Source organism: Mobula hypostoma, chromosome 9 (assembly GCF_963921235.1).
Source record: "Mobula hypostoma chromosome 9, sMobHyp1.1, whole genome shotgun sequence".
Lineage (NCBI taxonomy): Eukaryota > Metazoa > Chordata > Chondrichthyes > Myliobatiformes > Myliobatidae > Mobula > Mobula hypostoma.
Window position 1 is genome coordinate 54,935,414 of NC_086105.1, and position 27,305 is coordinate 54,962,718.

Consider the following 27,305-nt stretch of genomic DNA (forward strand, 5'->3'; position numbering starts at 1 on the left):
CCCCAAATGCAGCCTGACCAACGCCTATAAAGCCTCAGTCACCTCCCATTATCCTTCCAATTCAATGAGGCATCATCCTACCTGCATGTTAAATGGCTTTGCAGAAAGTATTTGACAAGGTTCCATGTTGAAGGGTGATTAGCAGAATTGAGGCTTATGGAATAAAAAGGGTCAGCAGCAGCACAGTGTTGGGCAGAGGATAGAGAGTGGTGAATGGATGTTTCTCAACCTGAAGTCTGGTGGACAATAATATCCCCAGGGCTCAGCGCTGGGATCTGTATGTACATCCATCTCTTGGAGATGAAGGTGCAGGTCAGGTTTCAGTACTTATGGGTAACCAACCCCCCCCCAACCAAACCTGGAAGTTGGGAGTGCAGGGTTTATTGCAGTAGGTTTCAAGATTGAATTTAATGCAATCGAGAGAGCGAGGAGACACATTGAAAGACACAGATTTATAGTAACTTGTGCTCTGGAACCTCACGATGCATATACGTAAAATGCTAGAGGAACTCAGCAGGCCAGGCAGCATCTGTGAGGAAAAAAGTACAATCGACGTTTTGGGCCGAAATGTCTATTGTACTTTTTTCCATAGATGCTGCCTGGCCTGCAGAGTTCCTCCAGCGTTTTGTCTTTGTTGCTCAGATTTCCAGCATCTGCAGATTTTCTGTTGTTGGTGCATATGCATAATTGTTTGGGAGCAGTCAGAGCGAGGAGTGTGGCAGAGTGAGCGAGGTTAGGATGGGCTTGGATAGAGTGAGTGGAGAAAACCTCTTCCTGCTAGCGGCTGGGACGTAGATAGAGGGGGACAAACAGAAGCCTGTGTGTTGAGGGAAATGGATTAACATGGGGATGAGCTGATTAGATCATACAGCAGTACAGGCCTTTTGGTCCACAATGTTGTACCAACCCGTATAAACACACTCCATGAAAAACCCTCCATTTTTCTTGCGTCCGTGTGTCCTCCCTAAGTGTCCCTATTGTGTTGGCCTCCACCACCACCGCCAATACCCTGACAGTGTGTTCAGGCACCCATCAATCTCTGTGTGAAAAAGCACCTACCTCTCTACACCTCCCTCTAAAACTCTCCAATCACCTTTCATGGACTGAATGTTACTTTGCATGAGGTGGTGTTTGGAAGCGAGGGAAGCTGATGTGCATGTACGATGGGGAGAAAGGAAGGAGGGAAGTGGGACTGGTTAGAAATCTTTACAAGTCTGACGTTGACTCAATGGGTCTTGTTGCTGCCTGTCTATAAGATCTTTGCCACAGCACAACATACATACTGTACATGTGTCGATTGCACGGTTGACCATTCTGTGCGGTATCTCTGCTTTCCCTTGTTAGGATTTCCAGGACACGGAGAAGCTGCTTTCTCGGAATAATGTCAATCAAGATGCTCTCCTGAACTACGCCAGGGAGGCAGCTGACTTCTCAACCAATCACAAGCTGCCACAGCTTGACTTCGCCATGAATCACTATGGCCAACCTGACGTGGCCATGTTTGATTTCACCTGCATGTACGCCTCAGAGAATGCCTCGCTGGTGCGGGAAGAGAGCGGGAAGCGGTTGCTGGTTAACCTGGTGGGAGACAGCCTGCTAGAGGTTAGTGCATATATCATAGGGGCTGTACTGTGAGGTGAGAGGTGATGACTTGGGAATGCTTGTACATGAATCACAAAAGGTTGGTTTGTAGGTGCAGCAAGCTATCAAGAAGGCAAATGGAATATTGGCCTTCATTGCTAGAGGGATTGAATTTAAAATCAAGAAGGTTGTGCTGCAACTGTACAGGGTACTGCTGAGGCCGTACCTGGTGTACTATGTGCAGAAGTAGTCTCCTTACTTGAAGGAAGATGTACTGGCTTTGAAGGTGGTGCAGAAGAGATTGACAAGGTTGATTCCAAAGGTGAGGGGCTTAACATATGAGAAAAGAATGAGTTGCCTGGGAATGGAATTCAGGAGTATGAAAAGTGATCTTATAGAAACATTAAATTATGAATGAGATAGATAAGGTAGAGACAGGAAGAGTTGTTTCCACTGGTAAATGAGACTAGAACTATTTTTACATAGCCTCAAGATTCTGGGAAATAGATTTAGGACAGAGATGAGAAGAAACTGCTTTTTTCAGAAAGAAGTGAATCTGTGGAATTCTGTGCCCAGGGAAGCAGCTGAGGCTACCTCAGTAAGTATATTTAAGGCACCAGTCAGATAGATTTTTGCATGACAGTGGAATTAAAGGCTATGGGAAAAAGGCAAATAGGTGGAGCGGAGTCTGCGGCTATTTCAGCCATGATCTCATAGAATGGCAGAGCAGGCTCGACAGCCAGATGACTGGAGATCGCCACCTCCTGAGTCGTGAGATACTAACTTGTCAGCTGCTATGCCGTTAGCTACCAGTTCAGCAAAGGAACATGCCATTCCACCTGCCATAATCATGCCAGCCACGATGCCAGTCCAAACTAATCCCAACTGCTGCATGTACTTGGAATCCCTGTTTGTCTAGATGTTCAGTAAACATTGCTTTGAGAGACCCAGCACAACGTGGTCCAAAAGGACTGTTGCTGGAGGTACAACATCTGTATCTGATGCAAGAGCTCCCAGTGTGGCAAAGGGTGAGTGGTAGCAGAACGTCCCACCTCCAGTTTCCCAAGTGACGTGAAATATCCAGGTTATGGTACTTCACCCTGGAATAACTGGGCTGTCAATTGCAGGTGAGAGGTAAAACAGCAGCAGAGAACCCAATGGCAGAATCAGTACAAGGAAGTCTTTAACAATAACGAATATTTTCTGTGGGCTCTTCATTGGAAGTTGTGAAGTAGTAAAGTTTAGAGTCTTAGCAAGCCCTCTTTTCAGTACTACCATCAGGGAGGAAGTACAGGAGCCTGACGATCCACACTCAACGTTTTAGGAACAGCTTCTTCCCTTCTGCCATCAGGTTTCTGAATAGACGATGAACTTAAGGACCCTATTCCTCTTTGTCACTAGTTGTATGTGGTTTTATTGTAATTTACAGCAACTTCTGTGTACTACCACAAAACAACACATTTCACAACGTATAGTACAGTGCAAAAGTCTGAGGTACCCTAGCTATGTATGTGCCTAAGATTTTGTTCAGTACCGTATGTCAGTGACAGTAAACCTGATTTTGCTTCTGAAGCTTGTAGTAATTTCAGGCAGGTTTGCATTTGGAACTTTTAACTCTCATTTAGGTTGGTACAAGGAGATAAATTCATGTACGGATTTCTTGTCAGTATGTGAGGTAATGTTCTGTCCCACTGTGCCCTGAGCCCGGAGATGTAGTATTGATTAAGGATTAGACTGTCTTGGCACTGTCCATGGATGAGCATTTCTTCAGTTGTGATTGTCAAATAGTGGGATTCAGGGCAGTGTTTTAGACTGATAAAACTGAACAACATCCAAGGTTCTGGATTTGGATAAAGGTAACTTTATAGTCAAACAGAGAAGGTCCACGATAAACGAGGCAAATTTTTTCATGGGCATAGGGCAGTGGGAGGGGACCACCTACCGTCTGGGCTGGGAGCAAGGTTGTGCTTGGGGAATTAAGGTCACGTCTGCATTGGGACCAGGCTGGCCTTTGCGGGGGAAGGGTAATATCTAGGATAATGGAGTCACGTCTAGAGCAGGAGAAAGGTCATATATGGAGCAAGACAGGAGTCATGTCTGGGGGGAATTTGGTCATGTCTATAGGGAGAGGGGTTGCATCTGGATGAATAGGTTTGAATCTGGGGTGGGAGAAGGGTCATGTTTGGGCGGGGGAAAGGCTGCATCTGGGAGAATGGGGTCACGTCTGGGGTGGGGGTCGTGTCTGGGAAGTGTTCCAGGTCACACAATGAGCAGCTTGATGTCCTGTATGGAGGATTGAGGTCACATCTGGGTCAGCTCAGGATCCTGTCTGGAATGGGAGCAGGGTTGAGTCTGAGACATGTTGAGGTCATGTCTGGGACATATTGAGGTTGCATCTAGGGCAGGTTGGGATTGCGTCTGGGATGAATTGAGGTCGCGTCTGGAACAGGAGTAGGGTCATGTCTGGGATAGGAGCAGGGTCGCCTCTGAAACATGTTGAGGTTGCATCTGGGACAGGAGCGGGGTCACATCTGGGATGTATCGAAGCCGTGTCTGGGATGGGAGCGGAGTTGCATCTTGGATAGAAGTAGGGTTGCCTTTGGAATGTGTAGAGGCCACGTCTGGGGCAGGAGCTGGGTCATAATCTGGGATGGGAACAGGCTTACCTCTGGAATGTGTAGAGGCCACGTGAGATGGGAGTGGGGTCACATCTGGGATGGGTTGAGGTGGTGTCTAGGATACCCTGGTGCTAGACTCCGTACCCCATCACCTCTCCAGCTGACACAGTTGTGCTTTATCATACAGCCCTTCTGGCCAATGGGAACTGGGATCGCCCGTGGGTTCCTGGCAGCATTTGACGCCGCCTGGATGGTGCGTTCCTTTGCACAGGGGACCCCTCCACTGAGCGTGTTGGCTGAACGGTGAGTGCGTCTGGTGTAGTGCGTTACTTTGTGTGGGACGGGTGCAAGGGACAAGGGTGACCTTTGTTAACGTTTCTCCCTGTTTCACTGGGCAGGTGACTGTCCTGGGTATGCATCTGATCACAGGTGACTCTAATGACGTGTACATCCCCCTCCCCACCCATCGGCATGTTGGACCCTCCCTGTGGTCTGGGTCACCCAACATTTTTCTGTTGTTTAAAGTTACAGTGTAAGTGTCATCACAAAGAAGGCATGATAGCACCTCTATTTTCTTCAAACAGATTCAGCGTATCATCAAAAACATTGACAAACATCAATAGGTGGGCCGTGGAGAGTATCTTGTCTGGTTGCATCATGGCCTGGTACAGATACACCAATGCAGAGGAATAGAAAAGGTTACAGAGATTGGTGCGTAAAGCTCTCCTCAACTTTGAGTATTTTAAGTCCTGCCACAAGAAAGGAGCATCCATCATCAAGAATTCCCACCATCCAGACCACGCCCCTTTCTAGCTACTGCCATTGGAAAGAAGATACAGGATCTTTAGATCCCACACCATCAGTTTTGGGAACTGTTATTACCCTAAAACCATCTGGTTCTTGAACCTGTGTTGACAGCTTCATTCACCACTGATTCTGTGATCTAGAATATAGGCCGTAGAACACTATAGCACAGTGCAGTCCTCCTTCGGCCCATGATGTTGTGCCAACCTTTTAACCTACTCTGATATCAATCCAACTGCACAGCCTCCCATTTTTCTATCAACCATGTGCCTATCTTAAATGTCCCTAATATAGTATCTGCCTGTACCATCACCCCTGGCAGTGCATTCCATGTACCTGCCTCTGACATCCCTCCCTATACTTGCCTCCGATCACCTTAAAACTGTGTGTCCTAGTCCTTGCCATTTCTGCCCAGTGAAAAAGTCTCTGGCTGTCCACTCAAACTACTGTATGCCTCTTGTACATGTCTAGCAAGTTGCCTTTCGTACTCCAGTGAAAAGAGAAAAGCCTTAGCTCACTCAACCTATTCTCATAAAACATGTTCTCTAATTCAGGCAGCAGTCTAGTAAATCTCCTTTAACCCTCTCCAAATCTTCCACATCCTTCCTCTAATGAGGTGACTAGAACTGAAAACAATATTTCAAGTGTGGTCTAACCAGGGTTTCATAGAGGTGCAGCATTGCCTTGCAGCTCTTGAACTCAATCCTTCCCCCTCCCCCCAAACTAACGAAGGCCAGCTCACCATATGCTTTCTTATCAATCCTATCAACTTGCACAGCAACTTTGAGGAATCTGTGGACCCCAATATCCCTCTATTCCTTCACACTACCATTAACCCTGTATTCTGCCTTCAAGTTCAACCTTCCAGTGTGAATCACTTCACACTTTTCCAGATTGAACTGTGTTTGCCTCTTCTCAGTCCAGCTTTGCATTATATCAATGTCCCATTGCAACCTACAACAATCTTCTACACTATCCACAACTCTACCAACTTTCATGTTGTTTGCAAACTTACTAGCCCACTCTTCTTCCTCATCCAGGTCATTTATAAAAATTACAAAGAACAGTTGTCTGGGAACAAATCCCAACTTTCAGGCAGAACAGGCTCCATCTACAACTGCCTTCTGCTTTCTATGGACAAACCAATTCTGGATCCACGCAGCCAAGTTTCCCTGGATCCCATGGCTCTTGACTTTCTGAATGAGCCTACCATGGGAAGCCTTATCTAACGCCTTACCAAAATCCTAATATTCAACATCCACTGCTCTACCTTCGTCGATGTACTTTGTTACATTCTCAAAGAATTACGTCAGGCTTGTGAGGTATGACCTGCCCCTCTCAAAGTCTGTTGACTATCCCTAATCAGACTATGGCTTCTCCAAACGCTCATAAATCCCATCTCTTTGGGTCTTCAACAATAATATGTCCACCACCGTAGTAAGACTCACTAGTCTATAATTCCCAGAGTTATCCCTACTCCCTTTCTTGAACAAAGGAATAACATTTGCAAATTATTTCCATATTTTTTGGGATTGCCCTAAATTAAGTTTATATTGGGAAGGTATTCTCAGAACATTTGTTAAGGTATTTAAGACTCAGATACCTCTGAACTTTGAGACTCTCTACTTGGGGCATGCATTGTTTTTGGAACGGAAGAAAGATATAAAGCTGCTGCAGGCCCTTTTAGCGGCAATTAAGAAATCAATCACCAGAAAGTGGTTAAATCCAACATCACCTACATTAGAAGATTGGCATGAAATCATTTTGGAAATATTTAAAATGGAAAAGATGACCTACTCTCTGAGAATTCAAAAGGAAAAATTTTATCAAATTTGGAATAAATGGATTGAATTTATATCCCCAGAGCGAGCAGACTTTAGATGACTCTCCTAATGGTTTATATTGTTTGTCTCACCAACATAGTAATAGTGTTAACATAAGCACCCTTGGCTTGAATGTTTACTGTTTTTTTTGGAAAATGTGGAATTAACACAAGTAAAGAAAAGATCTGGGGAAATTTTGGACCAGAAAGAAATGGACCAGAAGAGATGCATGGAAATTAGTATTCAACCACTATTATTAATTTTTTAATAACAACTATTATCATTATTTAGCTTCATAAAGTAGAATTACAGTTGCACGTAAACATCTATTTGAGTGCCTAATTATTTCCTATATTATCTCAATGTGCACTTGTGAATGTACAAATTAATATAGATTTACTCACATAAAAAATGGAAAAGGTTATATATGTAAAAAAAAGTTTGTGTATTACTTGTGAATACCTTATCCAAATAAAAATAAAATGAGAAAAAAAGGAATAACATTTGCTCCCCTTCAATCATCTGATACTACTCCGTGGCCAGTGAGGACATAAAGGTCATTGTGAAAGGCACACCAATCTCTTCCCTTGCTTCCTGCAGTAGCCTGGGTTATATCCCGCCTGGCCCCATGGACTTATCTATCCTAATGCTTTTCTAAAGTTCCAGTACATCATCTTTCTTAACGTGGCATGTTCTGGAATATCAGTCTGTTTACGCTGTCCTCACAAACATCAAGATTGCTTTCACTGGTGAATACTGAAGCAAAGTAATCATTAAGGACCTCCCCTACTTCCTCTAGCTCCAGGCACGTTTCCTCTATTATCCATGATTAATCCTACCCTCACTCTAGTCACCCTCCTGCTCTTCACATAACCATAAAACGCTTTGTGGTTTTCCTTAATCTTATATTCCAAAGTCTTCTTGTGCCCTCTTCTTGCTAAATCCATTCTTCAGCTCTGTCCTGGTTACCTTGCAACCCTTTCTGATCCTTGCTTCTTAAACCTTAAGTAAGCTTCTTTCTTCCTCGGCTAGATGTTCCACATCTTTTTTCAATCATGGTTGCTTCACCATAGCACCCTTTTCCTGCCTCAGCAGGGCTGACTCATCCAGAGCAAGTTGTCCTTAAACAACATCCACATTTCCGTTGTGCGTTTCCCTGAGTCCATCCATTCCCATTTTATGCTCCCAAGTTCCTGCTTAATAACACCATAATTTCCCCCTCCCCCCAACTATATACTTTCCCATGCTGTCTGCTGCTATCCCTGTCCAAGGCTACTGGAACAGGTCAGGGAGTTGATCCAAAATGATCACCCACCGTGAGATCTGAAACCTGACCAGGTTCATTGCCCAGCACCAGATCCTGTATGGCTTTCTCTCTAGTCAGCCTGTCAACAAATTGTGTCAGGAATCCTTCCTGGGCACACCTAATAAATTCTGCCCCATCTAAACGTTTTCACTGAGGAGGTGCCAGTCAATATTAGGAAAGTTCAAGACCCCCATGACAATAATGCTTTTTATTTTGCACTTTTCCAGAATCTGCTTCCGATCTGTTCTTCAGTATTTCTGTTGCTATTGGGGGTCTATAGAATATTCCCAATAGAGTGAATGCTCCCTTCCTGTTTCTGACTTTCACCCAGACTGACTCGATGGTTAGCGCCTCCACGATGCCCTCCCTTTCTGCGGTTGTGATACTATCGCTGATTAGCAATGCCATTCCCGCACCTCTTTTACCTATTTCCCTGTCTCTTTTGAAACATTGAAACCCTGGAACATCCAGTAGCCATTTCTGCCCTTGTGACAGCGAGTCTCTGAAATGGCAACAACATCATAGTGCTATGTACTGACCCATACTTGTTCATCACCCTTGTTCCTGATCATTTCTCCCATTACATAGAAACATAGAAAATAGGTGCAGGAGTAGGCCATTCGGCCCTCCGAGCCTGCACCGCCATTCAGTACAATCATGGCTGATCATCCAACTCGGAACCCTATACCTGCCTTCCCTCCATACCCCCCTGATCCCTTTAGCCACAAGGGCCTTATCTAACTCCCTCTTAAATATAGCCAATGAACTGGTCTCAACTGTTTCCTGTGGCAGAGAATTGCACAGATTCACACTCTCTGTATGAAGAAGTTTTTCCTCATCTCGGTCCTAAAAGGCTTCTCCTTTATCCTCAAACTGTGACCCCTCATTCTGGACTTCCCCAACATCGGGAACAATCTTCCTGCATCTAGCCTGTCCAATCCGTTTAGGATTTTATACGTTTCAATCAGATCCCCCCTCAATCTTCTAAATTCCAGCGAGTATAAGTCTAGTCGATCCAGTCTTTCATCATATGAAAGTCCTGCCATCCCAGGAATCAATCTGGTGAACCTCCTTTGTACCCTCTCTATGGCAAGAATGTCTTTCCTCAGATTAGGGGACCAAAACTGCACACAATACTCCAGGTATGGCCTCACCAAGGCCTTGTACAACTGCGGTAGTACTTCCCTGCTCCTGTACTCAAATCCTCTTGCTATGAATGCCAGCATACCATTTGCCTTTTTCACCGCCTGCTGTACCTGCATGCCCACTTTCAATGATTGGTGTACAATGACGCCCGGGTCCCGTTACACCTCCCCTTTTCCTAATCGGCCACCATTCAGATAATAATCTGTTTTCCTGTTCTTGCCACCAAAGTGGATAACCTCACAGTTATCCACATTAAATTGCATCTGCCATGGATTTGCCCACTCACCTAACCTATCCAAGTCACCCTGCATCCTCTTAGCATCCTCCTCACAGCTAACACTGCTGCCCAGCTTCGTGTCATCGGCAAACTTGGAGATGCTGCCGTTTAATTCCCTCGTCTAAGTCATTAATATATATTGTAAACAACTGGGGTCCCAGCACTGAGCCTTGCGGTACCCCACTAGTCACTGCCTTCCATTCTGAAAAGGTCAAACAGACACACTTCAACCCCTGTCACTGACTGCAATTACACCCTATCAACTGCCTATCCTTTCTCACAATCTCACAACATGCTGCATCTACCTATACAACAACTGCCCTTTCCTCTTACTGTTCTGGATCCCATCCCATCCCATCCCCCTCTTTGAAGTGATGAGTGCTGATGCCTGCCTTACCTTCTCACTGCATCTTGCTCCATCATCTTTAATGCCCTCATCATGTAGGAGCCTAATAACACCTCTCTCAATACATTGAGCTGCTGCATCTCTCCATCATTTTGGGAGTTCTCCATTGCCAGCAGCTTTCATGAGATGGAGTTTCCTTACTGATATCACTGGTGGTTAGCTTACTGTTGGTTAGGATAAAACATCCCCCCCCCCCCAACCCACCCCTCACTCTGATTAAGGTTCTCCCTCACTAATGGTAAATTACCTTGAGCATTAGAGCTGTGCAGCACAGAAACAGTCTCTCAACTCATCTTGTCCTTGCTGACCAAGGTGCCTTCTTGAGCCAGTCTGATTCGAAAATGGCACCAAAAAGTGGCAACTCTTTGCATGCAGCTCCATTGTTCTATACGTCCTACCTTTATTGGTCTAAAAAGGGGTTGAAAATCAACATTCCCACTTCCAACTCTCCACTCTGCTACCTGAAATGGCAGTGTGCTTCAGAGAATGAAACTTCTGTTCAAAGCAAGTAGAGGCACCTATTGACACTTCCAGTTATTCTTGTCAGTGTCCAATACCTGAGGTGTGTTCAGGAACTTTTTCTCATGCAGCCAAACAACAGGAGCAACTGGTCACTCACCAAAGATCCTAGTGTGCGTCTTAAACTCATGCAACACACACAAAATGCTGGAGGAGCTCAGCAGGCCAGGCAGCATCAGTGGGGAAAAAAGTGCAGTCAACGTTTTGGGCCGAAACTCTTCAACCGGACTGGAGAAAAAAAGTGCTGAGTAGATTTGAAGGCAGGGGGGAATGGGAAGAGAAACGCCAGGTGATGTGTGAAACTTGGAGGGGGAAGGATGAAGCAAAGATGTAAGAAAATGACTAGTGAAAGAGACAGAAGGCCGTGGAAGAAAGAAGAGGGGGTTGGGGAGGGGGGGAAGAGCACCCGAGGGAGGCGATGAGCAGGCAAGGAGATAACAAGAGAGTGGGACAAGGGATGGGAAATGGTGAAGGGGGCGTTGTGGGGGTGGAGGCATCACCGGAAGTTTGAGAAATCGATGTTCATGCCATCAGATTGGAGGATACCCAAACGGAATATAAGGTAGTGTTCCTCCAACCCAATTGTGGCCTTATCTGGAGGAGGCCATGGATGGACGTATCAGAATGGGAAGTGGGATTAAAGTGGATAACCACTCGGAGGTCCCGCTTGTTCTGGCAGACGGAGCATAGATGATCGGCAAAACAGTCTCCCAGTCTATATCAGGTGTCACCAACATACAAGAGGCCATACTGGGAGCACCGAACACTGTATATGACCCCAACAGACTCACAGGTGAAGTGTTGCCTCACCTGAAAAGACTGTTTGGGGCCCTGAATGGTAGTGAGGGAGGTGGTGTAGGGGCAGGTGAAGCACTCGTTCCGCTTGCAAGGATAAGTGCCAGGAGGGAGATCAGCAGGGAGGGACGAATAGACAAGGGAGTTATGTAGGGAGCAGTCCCTGTGAAAGGCAGGAGGTGGATGGAGAGGGAAAGATTCCCTCCCTACTGATCTCCCTCTGGCACTTATCTTTGCAAGCAGACACATCTTTTCTAGTCTTCCCACCTACTGCCACAATATTCCCAATTCCAGCTGCATTCCTGGACGTACCCAGTTCCTGGACAAGCTTAATTCCGGCCCCATTTCCAGGCACCCCTTGTTCCAGCCCCATCCTGGGCAACCTCGAGTCTGGCCCAATTCCCATATCGACTTGCATTAATTCTTCACCCCTTAAACTACACCCAATTGCCTTTGCCCTCCCCTAATGTTTTACAAGTAAACCCAGGACAACCCTCCTTAATCCATTGGAAAGTTGTTCTACCTGTCCCATTCCGCAGGGAATTCATTCCTAATTTTCAGGGAGTCCTCAAACAGGTCATGCCCACTTCCCCTTCACCTCAGTGTGCGGGGGTCCCTTTCCCCCTCTGACAACTGGGGGATGTTTCCAGGGTGGCTGCAGGTTTCCTGAACACACTGGCTGGCAACGGAACAGAAACTGAGACCGCTTCTTCTAAATGTGTTTTTTCATGGTGTGGGGCGCCGTGTAAGACACTGTCACAGTCCTCTTCTCTCTTCCTCTTCCTCTCCCTCTCCAATTACCACAGCCTCTGCCTCCAGTTGAATGTTGGGGCAATTTTGCAGCATCTGATATTTGCTCTAAAGACAAGAGATTTTGCAGATGCTGGAAATCTTAAGCAATACACACCAAATGCTTTAGGAACTCAGCAAGTCGGCAGCATCTATGGAAGGGAATAAACAGTCAACACTTCGGGCTGAGCTCCTTCATCCTGATGAAAATCAGGACCTTTCACTCAGATGATCTGATCAGAGTGAAGGGTCCCAGCCCAAAGTATTGACTATTTATCCCCTCCATAGATCCTGCCTGCCCTGCTGAGTTCCTCCAGCATTTGGTGTGCGATGTCAGTCCTCCTTTTGTTAGTGATGCCCTCCCTGCTGGAGAAACACTTGTGTCTAGGCAATGAGTCCCACTTCCCGTAGCTTCAGTCACTTTCCATTGCGTAGTGAAACTGCAGTTGTGAGGCAGAGGGAACGTCCCCCCTGTGCTTGTTCTGTTCAGTCAGTGAGTTGCTTGGCAGCTCCAGCTGTAGATCATAGATTGTTCACTGCCTGAAGCAGGATCGGACAGCACCAAGTTTCCCGTGTACCAGAGGATTCCCCACCTTCCAGGGCACTGCCAAGTCCCTTCACTTTGATTTTTGCATTCCCCGTCACACCGGGAGGGGGAGGTATCACTGAGTAGGGAGCTGGTAATGTGATGGCCGGGCAGCTGTCTGGGAGAAAGTGATCCCTCATCTCGGACCTGCTGAGTTCAGAGAAATGAATTCACCCGCACTGCGTCGAGAGAACACGGGTGGAGGGGTAGATTGGGTCCCGTCTGCATCTATAGTTGCCTGGGACTAGAATGCTCACTGGAATTCAGAAGACTGAGAGGGGATCCTACAGAAATATATAGAACTATGAAACGGACTAATAAATCAAAGCAGGAAGGTTGTTTCCTCTGGTAGGTGAGACGAGCACAAGGGAACGTAGCCTCAAGGAGATAAATTTAAGACTGAGATGAGGAGCTGCTTTTCCCGGAGTGAATTCTCTGCCCAGCAAAGCAGTAGATGCTACTTCATTAACTATACTTAAGAAGCAGTTAGAAAGATTTTTTGCATAGCAGGAGAATTAAGGGTACCTGAAGCTGAGTCTGGGTAGATCAGCCATGACGTTTTTGCATGGTAGAGCAGGAATTGGCTTACTCTGCTCCTCATTCTTATATTCTAAGCTATTTGAGCCATTTGTCATATTCTTGGTCCTCTGTACCCAGAGAGAGGCTCCCTGAAGAGATCCTTTCATTGGTGCTCGATTTATTCTCCCACAAGCAATGACTGATGTGTTAGTGCTGAATTATTTAGTGAGATTATAGGACACTCTCCTGTACAAATTGACTTTTCTCTTCAGTGAATAGGTGTGTGCAGCCCATGTTTAATGTGATTAACTTGTTTCCAGGGAGAGCATTTACAGATTACTGCCTCAGACTACGCCACAGAATATCAGCAAGGACTTCAATCTGTTCAGCATCGATCCCGTTACCCGATACCCCAAAGTCAATATCCATGTTCTGGATCCAAATCAGGTTAGTAACTAAACACTAACATTAAATGCACCAACGCTGTCTTCTCCCACTGCCCCCGGGAGCATGGGAACATGAACTGCACCTTCAGTTTGTTGCCTAACAGGGAACTTGGCCTTCTCAGAACAGAATTGTAACCACAACACCATCCTCATCTTACGGCAGAAAGCCAATCCAGAGCAGCTCTACAAACTTCTGACAACTCCAGTTCAGCAACACAATCTCTGCTCGTGTAAACCCTAACCCCACTCTCAGCGCTCCTGCCCTACTGTAAATTCAGCCCCTAACCAAGAACCCCCCCCCCCCAGCCCAAATGTAACCGGTCACTAGTGATGAGCCTGCTTCTGGCATTCACCCACCACTCCAGGTTAGATCTGTTTGTCATTGGCAGTATTGGTTAGATTGGCCACTGCAACTACCTTGTTGGAATGAAAGCCTTAGCTCCACAATGTGAAACCAGCCTGTGTTCTGTCGATGGTGATGCCATCGTGCTACAGGGAGTGAATCCAGGGCCATTGCGGTAACTCCGTGAGGCACTGTGGATCATTGCAGCAGCTGGAATGCCCAACCATTCTGTAACCCTGAGATTCCTCTTTCCCTATTATTTGCATGCAGTGAGCAGCGAGCCTAGTGCATCAAGATGCCAACCTGGAGACTACAGTCAAGGACGACGTGTGCAGAAGCAGCAGACGTCCCACAGTGACAGGGTGTGCAGGATGATGAGAGGCCTAGATAGAGTGGACAGCCAGTAACTTTTTCCCAGGGTAGCAATGGCTAATACCCGAGGGCATGATTTTAAGGTGATTAGAGGAAAATATGTGGGGGAAGTCAGAGAGTGGTGGGTGCATAGAAGGCACTTTCAAGGGTGGTTCCAGAGGCAGACGTGTTAAGGACATTTAAGAGACTTAATGTGCATAGATGATAGAAAATGGAGGGCTATGTGGGAGGGAAGGGTTAGATTGCTCTTAGAGTAGTTTAAAAGGTCGGCACAACATCGTAGCTGAGAAGGGCTTGTCCTATCTTCTATGTCCTGCGGGTGGAGAGGGCAGTTGAACCCGCTTGCAGAGAGCATCTCTGTGGAAGTTGCCACTGCTTGGGCACTGTCGAAGGGGTCCGTTGAGAAATGCCGAGTGGCCTTTTCCCCTGAAACCTTCCCTGACCATTGCAAACCTTCAGACAATTGGAACATTTGTATAAGGTCAGGGATTGGGTCAGTGGCCCGGTCAACACCAGGTGCAGTAATTGGACAGGCGGAACTCAGCGAGTCAGGCAGCATCCGTAGAGAGAAATAAAAAGTCAACGTTTCGGGTCAAAGCACTTTGTCAGGACTGGAAAGGGGCTGAAGTCAAAATGAGGTGATGGGGGAGGCGAAGGGGAAGGAGTACAAGGTGAGGGGGAAGGTGGGTGAATGGGGGAGGGATGGTAAACTAAGAAGCTGGGAGGGGATGGGTGGAAGAGGTAAAGAGCTGAGGCAGAAGAAATATAGGAGAGGACAGTGGACTATGGGAGAAAAGAGAGGAACTAGAGAGTAGGACAGGTGAGAAGCAAAGAAGGGGTGAGAGGTTAATCAGAATAGGGGATGGAAAAAGAGAGGGAAAAAAAGAGGGGGGAGTGGTTTCTGGAAGTTAGAGAAATTGATGTTCATGCCATCGGCTTGGAGGCTACCCTGAAGAAATATGAGGTGTTGCTCTTCCAACCTGAGTGTGGCTTCATCACGGTAGTAGAGGAGATCATGGACCGACATATGGGAATGACAGGTCGAATTGAAATAAGTGGCCACTGGGAGATTCTGCCTTTTCTGGCAAACAGAGCAAAGATGCTCAGCAAAGCAGTTCTCCGTCCTGTGTCGGGCCTTTCTCCCTTTTTTCCATGGTCCCCACTTGCTCATCACCTCCCTCTGGTTCTCTTCCTCCTTCCCTTCATCAGGACTACTGCGTCATGAACCCATGCTGAGATCGTCAATTTCATCAACTTTGCCTCACAGCATCAACCTTGCCCTCAAATTTACTTAGACCATCTCTGACACTTCTCTCTACTGACATCTTTACAAACCCAGTCCTGATGAAGGGGCTTGGCCTGAAATGTCGCCTGTTCATTTCCCTCCATAGATGCAGCCTGACCTGCTGAATTCCTGCAGCATTTTGTATGTCTTCCCAATGTCTGGCAGCTTGGAGGAGGGTGGCAGGCACGTAGGGACATCAGCACTTGCAATGTTCCTCTGCCCACCCTGGAACTGCATAGGCATACTCTCAGTATTGCAGGGTCTGGTGCACCTCCAGAGTTGTCGAGGCACACCATACTGCAGGGTTGGAAGCTCCCTCACCAGAAAAGCTGAGGTAGACCAGGAATGCAGTTCACCAGCACCTTCTTGAGGATAGCTGGGGATAGGCAAGAGATGCTTTCTTAGCATTGACACCCACACCCTGTGAACCTATCTACAGATGATCCCCACATCTCTGGCCCCCAGCAACATCCCCAATGCAACTAGAAGCCTCATCAAGAACATCACCATCAGCAAACCCAATCTACCAATCTTCTTCGGCATCCCTGCTCAGATTAGTTGGGGGGCCCTTCTTCTCAAACCCTACCTCTAGCAGGCAGACCCATACCAAGCTCATCTCTCTTCCTGACCACCCTCCCCCACCCCCAAATCCAACAGCTCAGCTAATCCCTGAGCAGCTATGAGCTCCCCTGACACTCCAAAGTACAGAGGGAAAAAGTACTCTATCCTGGAACATTGTAACATCTGCCAAGCAGCAATAAAGCCACCTCCAACAGCTTGTAGTACAGCCATAGAACTTACCTACCAATTCCAGAACCCATGCATAACAATATTACCACTCCTGATGGTTCTCATACAACAGGAAGTCTCAACAATTCAGGGATGCTGCAGCAGAACAGAAAATGTCCTCTGTCACAACAGTAAACACAGCCCCAACCTTCCAGCACAATGAGAAACCACTTACCCTAACCTTGGCACCACCCCCTGTGTATCAGGGAAACTAGCCAATAGGGAAAATGGAATGGTGGGAGAGAGGCGGGTTGCTGGTTGGGTGTAGATTGAGAGGGTGATGGTGAGCTGATGGGCAGACAGGAGAGGTGTGGGTGGATGTGGTTCTGCCTGAAAGTTGGTTGGGCATTTCTGCCCTTCTTCCATGACTGCTCTCAAGCCACCTGCTCCTGTCTCCATCCCACTTCCACAACCTTAGCTTTGGGAATGCCGATGATACCCAGCTGTTTTATGCAGCGCTTTCTCTTGGGAAGACCATAACCTTCCTACGTCCCATTAGCTGAGGCTCCTTCCCTACATCCCATCTGTCCAGAACTGGCTCTGTCTTTACCATTGCCAGCTGTGTTTGTGTTTGTCGGTGTGGGGATCATTTTGACCATAAGACACCGAAGTAAAAGTAATCCATTTGGCCCTTCGAGTCTGCTCCATCATCTGATCATGGCTGATTTATAGTGCATTGTAAAAGTATTTGGCCCGCAACCCTCTGTTTACATGAATGAGGATTACAAAAGGGATTTTGATCAATGGAACTAAGAATTTTTATTTGTGAATCGCATACTCCTTTTTTCCACAGTAGAGCCCAAAAACAGGGAAAATTGAAAAACATGAAAACCTGGAGATTCAAAAACTGAAATGTCAGTAGTATGCAAGTGTTCAGCCTCTTTTGTTCAGTACCTAGTTGAACCACCTCTCACAGCTATTACAACCAGTAATCTTGTGTAAGTCTCTATTAGCTTTGCACAATGTGATGGAGCAAGATTTGCCCAGTCCTCTTTGCAAAATTGCACAAGTTGTGCCAAGTTAGTTGGGGAGTGGTGATGGACAGCAGTCTTGAGGTCTTGCCAGAGATGTTCGATCAGGTTAAGGTCAGGACTCTGACTGGGCCACTCAGGGTCATCAATTTTCTTCATTTGAAGCCACTCCGTATTTCCTCTGGCAGTGTGCTTTGGGTCATTGTCCTGCTGGAAGAATAACTTCCTCCCCAGTTTAAGCTTTCCGGCAGAGGCTAGCAGGTTTTTATCCAGGATCTCTCTGTATTTAGCAGCGTTCATCTTCCAATCAATCCTGACCAGATTTCCGGTTTCTGCTGCTGAAAACGGGGAGCAAGGACATGGCAGACCAATTGAATAACTACTTTGGCTCTGTCTTCACTAAGGAGGACATAAATAATTTTCTGGAAATAGTAGGGGACAGAGGGTCCAGTGAGATGGAGGAACTGAGGGAAATACATGTTAGTAGGGAAGTGGTGTTAGGTAAATTGAAGGGATTAAAGGCAGATAAATCCCCAGGGCCAGATGGTCTGCATCCCAGAGTGCTTAAGGAAGTAGCCCAAGAAATAGTGGATGCATTAGTGATAATTTTTCAAAACTCCTTAGATTCTGGACTAGTTCCTGAGGATTGGAGGGTGGCTAATGTAACCCCACTTTTTAAAAAAGGAGGGAGAGAGAAACTGGGGAATTATAGACCGGTTAGCCTAACATCGGTGGTGGGGAAACTGCTAGAGTCAGTTATCAAAGATGTGATAACAGCACATTTGGAAAGCGGTGAAATCATCGGACAAAGTCAGCATGGATTTATGAAAGGAAAATCATGTCTGACGAATCTCATAGAATTTTTTGAGGATGTAACTAGTAGAATGGATAGGGGAGAACCAGTGGATGTGGTATATTTGGATTTTCAAAAGACTTTTGACAAGGTCCCGCACAGGAGATTAGTGTGCAAACTTAAAGCACATGGTATTGGGGGTAAGGTATTGATGTGGATAGAGAATTGGTTGGCAGACAGGAAGCAAAGAGTGGGAATAAACGGGACCTTTTCAGAATGGCAGCCAGTGACTAGTGGGGTACCGCAAGGCTCAGTGCTGGGACCCCAGTTGTGTACAATATATATTAATGACAGATGAGGGAATTAAATGCAGCATCTCCAAGTTTGCGGATGACACGGAGCTGGGCGGCAGTGTTAGCTGTGAGGAGGATGCAGGGTGACTTGGATAGGTTAGGTGAGTGGGCAAATTCATCGCAGATGCAATTTAATGTGGATACCTGTGAGGTTATCCACTTTGGTGGCAAAAACAGGAAAACAGATTATTATCTGAATGGTAGCTGATTAGGAAAAGGGGAGGTGCAACGAGACCTGGGTGTCATTGAAAGTGGGCATGCAGGTACAGCAGGCGGTGAAAAAGGCAAATGGTATCTTGGCATTCATAGCAAGAGGATTCGAGTACAGGAGCAGGGAGGTACTACTGCAGTTGTACAAGGCCTTGGTGAGACTATACCTGGAGTATTGTGTGCAGTTTTGGTCCCCTAATCTGAGGAAAGACATCCTTTGCCATTGAGGGAGTACAAAGAAGGTTCACCAGATTGATTCCTGGGATGGCAGGACTTTCATATGATAAAAGACTGGATCGACTAGGCTTATATTTGTTGGAATTTAGAAGATTGAGGGGGGATCTTATTGAAACGTATAAAATCCTAAAGGGATTGGACAGGCTAGATGCAGGAAGATTGTTCCCGATGTTGGGGAAGTCCAGAACGAGGGGTCACAGTTTGAGGATGAAGGGGAAACCTTTTAGGACCAAGATTAGGAAAAACTTCTTCACACAGAGAGTGGTGAATCTGTGGAATTCTCTGCCACAGGAAACAGTTAAGGCCAGTTCATTGGCTATATTTAAGAGGGAGTTAGATATGGCCCTTGTGGCTAAAGGGATCGGGGGTATGGAGGGAAGGCTGGGGCGGGGTTCTGAGTTGGATAATCAGCCATGATCATACTGAATGGCGGTGCAGGGTTGGAGGGCCGAATGGCCTACTCCTGCACCTATTTTCTATGTTTCTATGTTTCTATCTTATAGTATGATGCTACCTCCACCATACTTTATAGTAGGGATGGTGTTACCTGGCTGATCCTCAGTATTAGATTTATGCCAAATACACTGCTTAGTGTTGCAGCCAAAAAGTTCCACCTTCAGTCTCATCTGACCACAAGACTTTCATCCACATCTTTATAGAAAAGCATTATCAAGGATGCATCTCACCCTAACCATGGACTTTTTACTCTCCTCCCATCCAGTAGGCGCTACAGGAGCCTCTACTCTGCACCAGCAGGCACAGGAAGAGCTTCTTCCCTGAGGCTGTGACCCTGCTGAACCTCACATCGCAGCGCTAAGCAATATTGCACCCATATTGTACTGTAGCACTTACTTTTTATTCGCAGTTATTTTGTAAATAACACTTCTTTGCATTTCTGCTCAGATGCTAACTGTACTTCATTGGCTTTGTATCTGTACTCGGCACAATGACAATAAAGTTTAATGTAATGTCATCTAATCTATAGTATCTGCTAAGTGACGCTTTGCAAAGTCTTTATGGGCAAGGATATGGTTTTTTGAGCCTGGGCTTCTTCCTTGCCACTGTTCCTTAAATACTCCTATTGTGCAAGGCTTTAGAGGTTGTGGAGTCATGAACTTCATCTCTCGTTGCAACCACTGACTTCTGCTGCTCAGTTAGACTGACAGTTGGCGTCACAGTAACCTCTCTTACATGTGGCATTCTTCTCCGATGATTAAGTTTAGAGGGACGGCCTGACCTAGGCAATGTGGCTGTGGTTTCATTTTTTTCCCCCACTTTTTCATGATGGATTGCACTGAGCTCTGTGATAAGTTCAGTGCCTTTGAGATGGTCTTGTACCCTTCCCCAGATTTGTGCTTCTCTTATCATTTCCCTGACTTGACTTGAATGTTTTTTGTTCAGTTTGGTCTGGTCTGTTGACAATCTACCATATTGTTGCACCTTATAGAGAGAGGGGGTATTTATTCTAATGAATGCATTGAAAACAGGTGATCCTGCAATTTTCTGCATCATCAAATTGGGTGAGATGGTAAGGTAATATACAGTACTGCACCTGAGGAAAGTTAGCATAGTGATTACAAAGGGGATGAAAACCTTTTCAGCCTCTCAATTTTGGTTTTTAATTTTTAGTAGATTGTTTCGTAAATCGTTAGACTTTAAGAGATTTTAAGAGATGTTTAGACACGCACATGATTGTGCGGCAAATGGAAGGATATGGATATTGTGTAGGCAGAGGGGGATTAGTTTAGTTGGTCATTTGATCACTAATTCAGTTGGTTCAGCTCAACACTGTGAGCCAAAGGGCCTGTTCCTGTGTGGTACTGTTAAATGTTCTCTGTCACTATCACCTTTGTATAAAGTTTCCACCCATGGCAGGACTGATGGGTCCCTTTTGTCTTGGCAGGTCCGGCATTTGTACATCACAGGCGACCAGAAGGTCATCCCCCCGGCTGAACCTGCAGCAGGTTCAAGGTCGCCACGGACGAAGCAGAGTGGTGAGTGAAACAAGTGGGGCGTAAGGACCCACACAAAATGGACACTGAGCCCATCACCATCGGTTACCATTCACGAGGCAGTTTTGGTGTTTTATTGTCCACAAACACATGACCCTCCAGTTGACTGTAACCTTGCTTTGAAGCAGGAGGTCCCAACCTTTCTCACGTCATGGAAGCAGAGGTTGGGAACCCCTGCTTTAAAGGATTCTCACCCTGTTGTTGAGCTGTCGGACCTGTACTCCCACAGGTCCAGCTCAGAACATGGGCACCCTGTAGCCTTCAGTCATCCGACCTCAGTAACCTCCTCCAGGCAGGCCCCCAGTAATGCAGTGGTTCTGACATCGCCCCCCTCCCCCTCCCCAGCCCGGCTCTCTACCGACTCATTCAGTCCTGCCCTGTGCTTCTAACCCACTGACTGCTCGCTGTGTCAGCCCTCCCTGCCCTTACAGTCACACAGCACAGAAACAGACCTTTCAGCCCTCTACATCCATGCTGACCGCAGTGCCCATCTGCGCTCATCCTAGAAATTTCAGACTGACTCCAATCCATGATTCCCTCAGACTGTATTCATGCCCTTCCTACCCTGCTTCCCCAGATCCTGTAGATTCTGTCTTAATGTCGTGTCGTCTCCTGCACTTACCCATGTGTTCAAATTCCACAGACAGCGGCAGAAATTAGGACTGATCCGGGGTTGCTTTTGCTGTGGGGGATGGGGGGGGGTGGCAGCTCCACTGTTGACCCATTGTGCAGCCCTGTATTGATATTAAAAACTAAACAACATCACTATTAGCCTCGCCACCACTGTTGACCCATTGTGCAGCCCTGTATTGATAGTAAAAATTAACCAACATCACTGTTAGCATCACCACCATTGTTGACCCATTGTGCAGCCCTGTATTGATATTAAAAACTAAACAACATCACTGTTAGCATCACCACCACTGTTGCTCTCCAGACTGTCCAGGATATTAGTACTGGATCACAGTCTGTTGACCATCACCACAATGGACTCCTTTTCTGTAGTTACTGCTGCCATTGGATCCAAGTTTGAGACAGTGACAAATGTGAGAAGTTGATGTTGCAGGCACTTTATGGTCTGGCAATGTACGGGGGACTCCACTGAACTCAGAATCCAGTCTCCTACAGTGAGCTAGATTTAAACATGGAGAATATGGAAATTAGCCAAGTTGGCTGCAACACACACAAAATTATGGAGGAGCTCGGCACTGATGAATGGTTTCGGCCTGAAATGTTGACACTGTTTATTCCCCATTGTAGATGCTGCCTGACTTGCTGAGTTCCTCCAGCATTTTGTTTGTGATGCTCACCATTCCCAGCATCTGCAGAATCTCTTGTGTCTGCATAAGATGGCTGTGTGTTTGACAGTGAGTCCGCAGTGAACACACCCCTGTGCACTGATTAGGTCTGAATAGCTTTCAACCTGATGGCATGAATGTTGATTTCTCAAACTTGCATTAATCTCTTCCCCTTCCCCTTTTTCCATTCCCCATTCTGGTTACCCCCTCTCCCCTTCTCTCCTACTCCCTTAACCATCACTTCCCTCTGGTGTATCTCCTTTCTCTCATGATCCACTCTCCTCTCCTATCGGATTCCTCCTTTTTCTGCCCATTACCTCTTCCACCTATCATCTCCCAGCTTCTTACTTTACCAAACCCCTCCCCCATCCACCTACCCCTCCCTCATTCACCTAGTTTTGCATATCACCTGCAGCTTATACTTCCCCGGCCTCCAGCTTCTTATTCTGGCTTCTTTCCCCTTCCTTTCCAGTCCTGAAGAAGGGACTTGGCCAAAATCATTCACTGTCCACTCCCCTCCATGGGTGCTGCTTGACCTGCTGAGTACTTCAGCATTTTGTGTGCACGGCCCACCATTTGCAGCATCTGCAGAATCTCTTGTGCCTTCAGAAGTTGGCTGTGTGGTTGACAGTGAGGCTGCAGTGAGTACAGACCTGTCCATTGAGCCCCAGGGTGGGTGAGGGGGTTGAAAAATTATGTAGGTCAGGGGCAGCAAGGTGCCTGTGGAACTGTGTAAGTGAAAGAGCACCATACCAGCCGTGATCACTGTGCCATGTATTGGGTTCTGTTTAAAACGGAGGTTGATAGGTTCTGGATCAGCAAGGGTGGCAAAGGTGTGGGGAGCAGATAGAAGAATAGGGATGAGAGGGAAAGTGAATCAGCATGATGGAGCAGACCTGATGGGCTGAAATGTCCAATTCCGCTGTAATGTCATGTCTTACAGCCACAGGAAGCCTGTGTTGGTGTTGCCAGAGCAGAGAGCTGCCGTTTCTCTGGACTGAGTTCCACTTGACATTTTTCTACACGCTCATCCAATTCAATTATTCCTTCCTGCAGTGTAGGAATCTGTGCCTTAGCATCAGCCTCATTACTCATGTTGGCATTACTTGGGAGGTGGGGGTGGGTATCACTGTAAGGGGTAAAATGTAGAGGAATCTGTGATGTGTCTTCTGATCCTGAAAGGTAGCAGCGTTGGTCTTAAAAAGATAGAGGGCATGTTTCTCCTTACTCGCTGAGGCATGGGATGCAAAAGCAATGTTATCGCCTGAAGTGTGTGGAACACAGCTCGAGCACAGAACGCACGCCTCGGCAGCTCCCAACAGGAGCAGTTAACGTCACTAGGAAGAGGATGGGAGACACTTCCTGCAGTGTTACCGGGGCAGTGGGAGCAGAAGCTGACAAGCTGTCTGTTTTTTTTTAACCTCCAGAGTGGGATTGGTGCCTGAAGGGAGAGTTGACCCAGGTTGTTGGAATTAGCACAACAGTTGAATGAGAGAGTTGTGAGGGGTTTTACATAAGAACATAAGAAATAGGAGCAGGAGTCGGCCATCTGGCCCGTCAAACCTTCTTCGCCATTCAATAAGATCATGGCTGATCTGGCCATGAGCTCATCTCCACCTACCTGCCTTTCCCTCATAACCCTTAATTCCCCTACTATGTAAAAATCTATCCAACCTTGTTTTAAATATATTTCAGTGGTAGCCTCCACTGCTTCACTGGGCACTTCAGCAATGGTTGGTTACGCATTGTCAGTGAGTGAGCCGGGGGTTTAAGTATTTATGTTGTGAGTCAGGAGGAGGATTATTGGAGAGGTGAAGTCTTTGCAGTCTGAGGGGAGTGGGGATGTGGAGATTAGCATGTAAATCCTGGCTGGGCCAGCAACCCCCCTCTCATTTAAACAAAACTATCCTGATGGGGAATCTTTACGTACAAGTCAGTGGATTAGTGGGATGAGCGAGGCACACAAAATGTTGGAGCAACTCAGTAGGTCAGGCAGCATCTATGGAGGGGAATGAACAGTCATCGTTTCAGGCTGAGACCCTTTGAAGGATCTCAGCCCTAAATGTTAAGCTGCTGAGTTCCTCCAGCATTCTGCGTATGTAGCTCCAGATCTCCAGTATCTGCAGTCAGCAAGGAGATGATGGGCTGAATAGTTTCCTGTAGCTTCTGACACCATTGCTAACCCTGCACCTTTTCCTGTGATCAGAGTCACCTGCTAACATGCTATCACTGAGCCTTCAATCTGTTTCCAGCCATAATCCAGACGGGATGCACCCAGTCCGGTACTGACCCCCGTGGCCGGTCCCTTCCCTGTGACCCCTCTTGCCTGCCCCGATTCTCGTGCCACCCCTCCACTCCGCCCCTCACCATGCGCTAGTGATGTGATCTTTGGGTTTGCAGACTCTCTGGCCCGATCCAACAAGTTGCTGGCCTGGTGTCAGAAGCAGACGCAGGGCTACAAGAACGTCAATGTGGTTGACCTGACGACGTCGTGGAAGAGCGGGCTGGCGCTCTGTGCCATCCTCCATCGCTACCGGCCTGACCTGATGTGAGTGCTGTGGGGTTTACTTGAGAGCTGAAACTGTTAGTCGCGCGCGCGCGCGCGCACGCACACACACACACACACACACACACACACACACACACACACACACAATCTGCTAAACTGGTCTTCACCAACAGACCCTGATTACAACAGATTACATATTAACCAGATTACAGAATACAACCGTTATAACCCGTGTACCCAGGGCTCCTCCTCCTCCCCTACCCTACGCACTCAAAAAAAAGCTGCCCTCCACCAATGGAGCCAGATGACTACCAGTGTTCAGGACTTGTGCCAGCTGCTGACAGAGGTTCCTGTGTGGTGTTGCCCTATTGATTGAATGTGGGAAATCGGTGTGTGATTTAGGTGCCCACACTTCCTCGGGATTGGACAGTGTCACATCTCACTGACACCCATGTGATGAGCGAAAGGTTTTGTACTGGGCTATTCTTGTTTCGTATCATTTGCTTCCTATTTCAGCACATGTCCCCGGGGTGGGAAGGAACTGAAGTGGTGGGTTTGCCATTGATTGCAGTGATTATCTGTAATTTACTGATCTGTCTGGGCAAAGAGCTCAATTTTATGAGCTGACAGAAAATTAATAAAATCTCTCCAAGAAATAAAGGCTGCCATGAGAAAAGTAGCATCAGGGTACAGGGAGTTTTCAGTACTAGGTGGTGTGCTGATTGTGGGGAATACCCGCCAAGTAAACAGTCGAAGCTAACTGAACTTTGGTTCCTGCAGCTCTGCTTTGAAATAATTTATGTCTCCTCAGTGTCAGTGCATCAGCAAGCTTTCAGATACACCTTTTTGTTGGGATGCTGGGATGCGACTGAGCTGAAGTTACAGTTTCCTCTTCATGTTGCCTGTGCTGTGTGCGTTAGGCAGGCCTCTCCCTGAACTCGATGCTAACATCAGCAGTCTGTCACCAGTGTGAATTAGGCAGGCCAACATGTTAGCTTTTGACCCCTCTTTTTAATCCATACGTAGAACGTGGGCTTCAGTGAGAAGGCCAGAATTGATCTCCATCCCTAAATACCCCAGGGAAATGGGGTCCTTGCTCTCACAGTGCTGCTAAGCAGAGGTTTCCGGGAATTTGACCCAGTTATGATGATAGACTGGTGACAGATGATGTGTAACCTTGGAAGGGTCCTAGGGAGGTCATCATATTCCCTATCCTTGTTTCCATTTACCGTCTTGGTAGCAGAGGGGCTCTGACAAGGGATATGATAAACTGCACGTTGAAGAAAGCCCATTATTGTAGACACAGTACAACAGAGGTAGGAACAATGAATGATTTAAAATGACGGATGGGATTCCAAACAATCAGGCTACTCTTTTCTCAGTGTGAAGAATATTCTCATATTCTTATTTTGTCTAGTAACATGGGAGGCAATTCAGCCCTTAACATCCATGCTGGCTCTCAGAACCATCCATCAGTCCCAGCCCTATTCCTCTTCCATTTATTACCTTACAGCTTCATACTTCATCTGCCTTCCCCCTCACCTGGTCTCACCTATCACCTGCCAGATTGTACTCCTTCCCCTCCCCTCACCTCACCTTCTTACTCTGGCTTCTGCCCCTCTTCTTTCTAGTCCTGGTGAAGGATCTCAACCCAAAAAGTCAACTGTCCCTCCTCTGCCTGACCTGCTGAGTGCCTCCAGCACTTTGTGTCTTCTGTCCAGACCCCCACTTCTTTCACAGTAAACTGTCCTCTCTCACAAGTCTGTCAACTCCACCTCAATTCGCCCCATCCCTCCACATCAGGCCTATTTTATAGTCACTAATTAATGGAGAAGGAAACCAGCGCACCTAGAAGAATCCCGAGTGCCAAGTACACACAGCCAACACTGGCTCGATCATTATTGAATTTAGGGATGTTCGGAGAGTTCTTGTCCTGAGCGCCACCATGGTTTGTGACTGGGTGTGACGGAACTGGTATTGTTGAACCCAAAGCTCATTTATCGTCCTATGTCGTAAGTTCTCGATGTTTGTATCACTGAGTGCTTTACAGCACTCAAGGCTAGCTAACGGGTGGGAGGGAGCTGCTGAGTAACAAGCTCGGCACTATCAGTTGGGTTACTCAGGAGCTACCCCTCATTGTAGGGCAGTTAGATTTATAATCAGACCGTCCCAGAAAACACATTGGGAGTTTGAAGAATCTGCCTGGACTTCATAAGAATGGGACAGCAGACACTGTGGTCAGTATTGGTAAATTATTCTGTTATTGCCCCATATACTGAGATACAGTGACAGACTTGTCTTGCCTACTGTCCATACAGATCAGATCATTACAACACTGCACTGAGGTAGAACAGCAGCAGAGTGCTGAATAAACTATTATTTATAGAGAAATACAGTGCAGACAAACAGTAAGGTACAAGGTAGATTGTGAGGTCAAGGGTGCATCTTATTGTGCTAGCAAACGTGGTAACAGTGGGGTAGAAGCTGTCCCTGAGCCCAGTGATATATGCTTCTGGAA

General features: G+C 46.8%; 1 protein-coding gene across 2 annotated transcripts in view; it reads left to right on the forward strand.

The window, feature by feature from the left end:
* LOC134351732 (protein-methionine sulfoxide oxidase mical3a-like) overlaps positions 1–27,305 on the forward strand; it is a 298,787-nt gene that overhangs the window by 108,112 nt on the left and 163,370 nt on the right. The window contains exons 8-12 of one of the 2 annotated variants that reach the window (XM_063058319.1): positions 1,345–1,602; positions 4,387–4,502; positions 13,490–13,616; positions 20,872–20,962; positions 24,679–24,826. In XM_063058319.1, coding sequence (XP_062914389.1) covers positions 1,345–1,602; positions 4,387–4,502; positions 13,490–13,616; positions 20,872–20,962; positions 24,679–24,826 — 740 coding nt within the window. Of the gene's footprint in view, positions 1–1,344; positions 1,603–4,386; positions 4,503–4,783; positions 7,309–13,489; positions 13,617–20,871; positions 20,963–24,678; positions 24,827–27,305 lie in introns of those variants that run through there. The other variant, XM_063058320.1, reaches the window with a different exon arrangement.